Consider the following 5,227-nt stretch of genomic DNA (forward strand, 5'->3'; position numbering starts at 1 on the left):
AGGCTGTTAGATTTAGCTTTTTTAAATGACATGACTGCTATGCTGAATAAACTAAACTTAGATCTGCAAGGGAAAGATAAAACTATAGTTGACATGATTAGTCCTGTGGCTGCTTTTAAGCAGAAACTAAAACTAGTGTCTTTACAGCTGCATCAACATCAACTACGAAACTTCAGAAATATGATGTCTGAACTAGAAAACCAAGGAAAAGACTGTGACCAGTTTGGCAGTGCTCGATATATTGAACACGTGCAAAACCTTGTCTCATATTTTGACAAACGGTTTCAATATATAGCAACAATAGAACCTGTTGCAACATATACTGTATGTGTTTTCTATTTGGTAAAATCACAAATGTTGAAGATATTGCATCTAGAATGGAATCAGTATTTAACATGGACATATCTGAAGTCGAAAATGAGTTTCTGAAGCTTAAAAATGATATTCAGATCAAATCCAGGGCAACAGAAGGAAGTTTCTGGAACCTTCTCAGTGAAGAAAAATATCCTAATGTCAGAAAATGTGCCATGTACCTCACAGCATTTTTTGGATCAATCTACCTTTGTGAATCAACATTTTCACACATGAAACACATCAAATCCAGATACCGATCAACAATGTCAGATGAACACCTGGATGCTTGCATGCGGCTAGCAGTCACAGCCTCCAGTCCAAATTACACAAAGCTGGCAGACAACATGCAGTGCTAACCATCTCATTAGTAAAGTAAGTTTATGATTTTCTCATGTTAACAATATATCATAACAATTATTGAAAAATATTATTTGTTTACTCTCTCTCTCTCTCTCTCTCTCTCTCTCTCTCTCTCTCTCTCTCTCTGCGTATTTTATGGCAATGGGTGAATATTATGCTGGTAGATCGCGTCAGGCTAACTGTGGAAAAAGTAGATCACATCACACAAAAGGTTGGCCACCCCTGAAATAATCTAATCAGAGATTGAGCTTGCCAGGAAAAAGTGGAATTACTCACGTTGATAACATTAGTTCTCCCAACATAGCGAATTTCTAGACAAGGACCCTCTATGGGTATAGGTTGAAATCTTGGAGATAAGAAGTTTGACATGTTCTTTCAGGAGATTTATGACTTCCTTAAATAGACTACTGACACTAAATAAACTACAAACATCAGATTCTCTGATGTTTGGGCATCAAAATGATCTAATTTCAGTATTACTCAGAAATGCATGGCTTTAACCAGGGACAATATCCTTGGACGCAATTCGTACTGGCGGACTCGACACTCACTTACTTAACAAGTGTTACGAACAATAAAGACAATTAAAGCTTTCACCATCACTCACAAGGGATCTTGTATGCTTTAACTGTAATCAGACATATCTAAGTTGACTAAAAACAATGGTGTTCTCTCTCACATTCAGACTTACTTTATAGAGAGGTTGGTTTAAGGAAGTCAGAGAAAATGGGAAAACGGAGGACTCAGGCGTCTTGAAGCGGTGAGAAAACGGACGCCTCAGTGGGGAGACTCAATAAAGAAGGCATAGCTACATGTTTTGTGGGTTATTGAGCGTAATATGAATCGTCTGATTTTACGATAACTAACGTGTATGACCGTGGTCATTACACTGCACTGCCTGCTTCAGATGTTTGAAACTGTCTCTGTACCAGCCAGAGCATGAAACCGATGCGAATGAATCTAAATGTTCGAAGTAACAGACTCAAGTTCATGCATCTGAAGCAGGCAGTGCAACAATAACTGGCTGGGAGAGTTAACGAACTTTTGGGTGAGACTGTACCATGGAAACTACTGCATGAATTTCAATGAAACTTTCCACAGAAGTTGGACCGTATAAGGGATGTTGCTTGTGGAAAATTGAGCCCCATATGCCACATCCCCAAACTGGGTATATTAGTTACGTGCTCTTCTAATGGAATTCTCGACCTTACGGCGGCGTAAGCGACACTAATTCTTTATACTTGTTTTACTTTTATCCTCTTCACCACTGATCGGCTCGTTAGCCGCTTGGGCGATCGGCTACGTCTCTGTTACGCACTGTTGGCAAGGTTACGTTTGTACAGTTAGTCCGTTCAACACTTAATTATTCATATTATGTTACAGCGACCACAAAGCATGTGAAACATTTGAGTCCCCAAGTAGAGACGTCCGTTCTCTATTCACTGGAGCGGGTTCAGGTACATTCAGGAGCCGGTGCATGCCCAGTATTTGCCAACAGTGCGTGACAGAGACGTGACCGATCGCCCGGGCGGCTAGCGAGCCGATCTTTTGGTGAAGAATATAAATGAAAAGAGACGTGACCGATCGCCCAAGCGGCTAACAAGCCGATCAGTGGCGAAGAGGATAAAAGTAAAAAAGGATGTTTTAGTCCTCCGTTTTCCTTTTGTGTACTCGTTTAGGGGCTCGGGTATATTTTAATTAACGCAGGATGTTCAGTGAATTTGAAATTATGTGTGATTGAATTTATTATACAGTCAATTGGGTACACCTACAGTAAGAGAAAAGACTCTAGATGTATTGAGTATATGTTGGAGGTATCTTGTATCGTATATGTAGAGTATTTCGTGTTAAGAGATTGTGTGTTGAGTACTCTGTTTACCAGCTGTAAATCATGTGTACCGTTTATTCTTACGAGGAGGCCGTTCGTAACTAAAGTCATTCTGTTTTGATATATAAACATCAGAGAATCCGATGGAAACGTAGAAAGTGTTGTCAGACTTGTAAGAGGATGCATCTGGGGCGTACCAACGGTCAGGAGGCGTATTATATGTCCCAACGGGATGAAGAAACTGCACTATTTGAGACTGAATGTGAAAAGGACCTAGGTGTGCATGTTGACAATGAGCTGAAGTTCTCGAGCCATTGCGAGAAGAAGGTAAATCAGGCAAAAAAATTATTGGGTCTTATAAGAAGGTCGTTCAGATATCTAGACGGTCCGTCCCTCGTAACGATCTTCAAGAGTGGAGTGCTTCCCCATCTGGAGTACTGTCACCCCGTCTGGTGTCCGAGATATGCTAGGTACTGTCAGTTGGTTGAAAATGTTCAAAGGAAGGCCACCAGACTGGTGTCTGCACTTTGGCACCTCAACTACCCAGAGAGATTGGAGCACCTGAACTTGCCTAGCTTATACTACAGACGGGCAAGGGTCGACCTAATTGAGGTGTATAAGCGTCTCAAAGGGCACTACTCAGTCGATTGTCCTAACTTGGAGCTGGCGAACGCTAGCCCCACAAGGGGTCACAGCTCAAGACTGAAGAAGCCGCAGGTCCAGATAACTGTGAGGGCAACTTTTTTCGGAGTGAGAGTTGTGAATCTGACCAGGATAAAGCTGAGGCATTGAACAGCTTCTTTTCCTCAGTGTTCACAAGAGAGGATGCAACTAACCTTCCTGCGTTTGAGGACAGATGGTTCGACACAGCACTGACCCACATTGTGTTCACAGAAGAGGGTATTAGAAATAAACTGTCCAGGCTAAAGGTCTATAAGAGTCCCGGACCTGACATGGTGCATCCTAGAGTGCTAAGAGAGCTGTGCAACGAGCTTGCAGAGCCCCTGAAGATTCTGTTTTGTAAATGCCTGGATGAACAAATGGTCCCCAGTGAATGGAAAGTGGCTTATGTGAGTCCGATCTTCAAGAAGGGCGATAGTCACTCCACGAACAACTATAGACCGGTGAGCCTGACCAGCATAATATGTAAAGTACTTGAGAGTATTATCAGAGATGCCGCGATGGAACATCTACTACGAAACAACCTTGTAAAAGGTTGCCAACACGGTTATATGCCGGGGCGCTCTTGCTTAACACAATTGCTCAAGGTATTGGATATTTGGACCCATATTCTAGAACGGGGTGGTAATATCGACAATATTTACCTAGATTTTGCCAAGGCTTTCGACAGTGTACCCCACGAAAGGCTGAAAATCAAACTGGAAGGGTACGGAATTCGGGGAAATGTCCTAGCGTGGATAGAAGACTTTCTACATGACCGCAAGCAATGTGTGGTGATTAATGGCACGAAATCGTCATCTGTACCTGTAACAAGTGGGGTACCGCAGGGTAGTGTATTGGGCCCGCTGTTGTTTGTTTGTTTCATAAATGATATGCCTGACGTTGTACACTCCTCCATACAAATGTTTGCCGATGATGGCAAGTTATTTCGGGAAATTAAGAACCAAGCGGACTGTGAAGAGCTGCAGAAGGACCTCTGTGGGCTCCAGGAATGGTCGAAGAAATGGCTGCTGAGATTCAATGTCACGAAGTGTAAGAGGATGCACCTGGGGCGTACCAACGGTAAGGAGGCGTATCATATGTCCCAACGGGATGAAGAAAATGCACTAGTTGAGACTGTGTGTGAGAAGGACCTAGGTGTGTATGTTGACAATGAGCTGAAGTTCTCGGGCCATTGTGAGAAGAAGGTAAATCAGGCAAATAAATTATTGGGTCTTATAAGAAGGTCGTTCAGATATCTAGACGGTCCGTCCCTCGTGACGATCTTCAGGAGTGAAGTGCTTCCCCATCTGGAGTACTGTCACCCCATCTGGTCCCCGAGATATGCTAGGGACTGTCAGTTGGTTGAAAATGTTCAAAGGAGGGCCACCAAACTGGTGCCTGCACTTCGGCACCTCAGCTACCCTGAGAGATTGGAGCGCCTGAACTTGCCTAGCTTATACTACAGACGGGCAAGGGGGGACCTAGTTGAGGTGTATAAGCATCTCAGGGGGCACTACTCAGTTGAGTGTCCTTACTTGGAGCTGGCGGACGCTCGCCCCACAAGGGGTCACAGCTCAAGATTGAAGAAGCCGTGAGGGCAAACTTTTTCGGAGTGAGGGTTGTAAACTCTTGGAACAATCTACCAGAGAGTGTTGTGACGGCACCAAGTGTGAGCTCTTTCAAGAGAAGACTTGACCAACACTGGAGCGGGTTCAGGTACATTCAGGAGCCGGTGCATGCCCAGTATTTGCCAACAGTGCGTGACAGAGACGTGACCGATCGCCTGGGCGGCTAGCGAGCCGATCTTTTGGTGAAGAATATAAATGAAAAGAGACGTGACCGATCGCCCAAGCGGCTAACAAGCCGATCAGTTTCGAAGAGGATAAAAGTAAAGTAAAAGTGAACTCTTGGAACAATCTACCAGAAAGTGTTGTGACGGCACTGAGTGTGAGCACTTTTAAGACCAAACTTGACCAACACTGGAGCAGGTTTAGGTACATTCAGGAGCCGATGCATGCCCAG

The 5,227-nt window shown here is 43.8% G+C and overlaps 1 protein-coding gene across 1 annotated transcript; it reads left to right on the forward strand.

Moving 5' to 3' along the window:
- The first annotated feature begins 395 nt into the window (after positions 1 to 395).
- On the forward strand, positions 396 to 710 carry LOC121863821 (EPM2A-interacting protein 1-like). Its single transcript, XM_042362686.1, has one exon. It carries the CDS (start codon positions 396 to 398, stop codon positions 708 to 710), a length of 315 nt encoding a protein of 104 aa, XP_042218620.1.
- Positions 711 to 5,227: the final 4,517 nt, after the last annotated feature.

The sequence above is a fragment of the Homarus americanus genome, unplaced genomic scaffold (assembly GCF_018991925.1).
Source record: "Homarus americanus isolate GMGI-L3 unplaced genomic scaffold, GMGI_Hamer_2.0 scaffold29238, whole genome shotgun sequence".
Taxonomy (NCBI): domain Eukaryota; kingdom Metazoa; phylum Arthropoda; class Malacostraca; order Decapoda; family Nephropidae; genus Homarus; species Homarus americanus.

Bases quoted from the DNA above. Each gene is read 5' to 3' on its own strand.
- LOC121863821 (XM_042362686.1), top strand. From the start codon at position 396: ATGGACATATCTGAAGTCGAAAATGAGTTTCTGAAGCTTAAAAATGAT.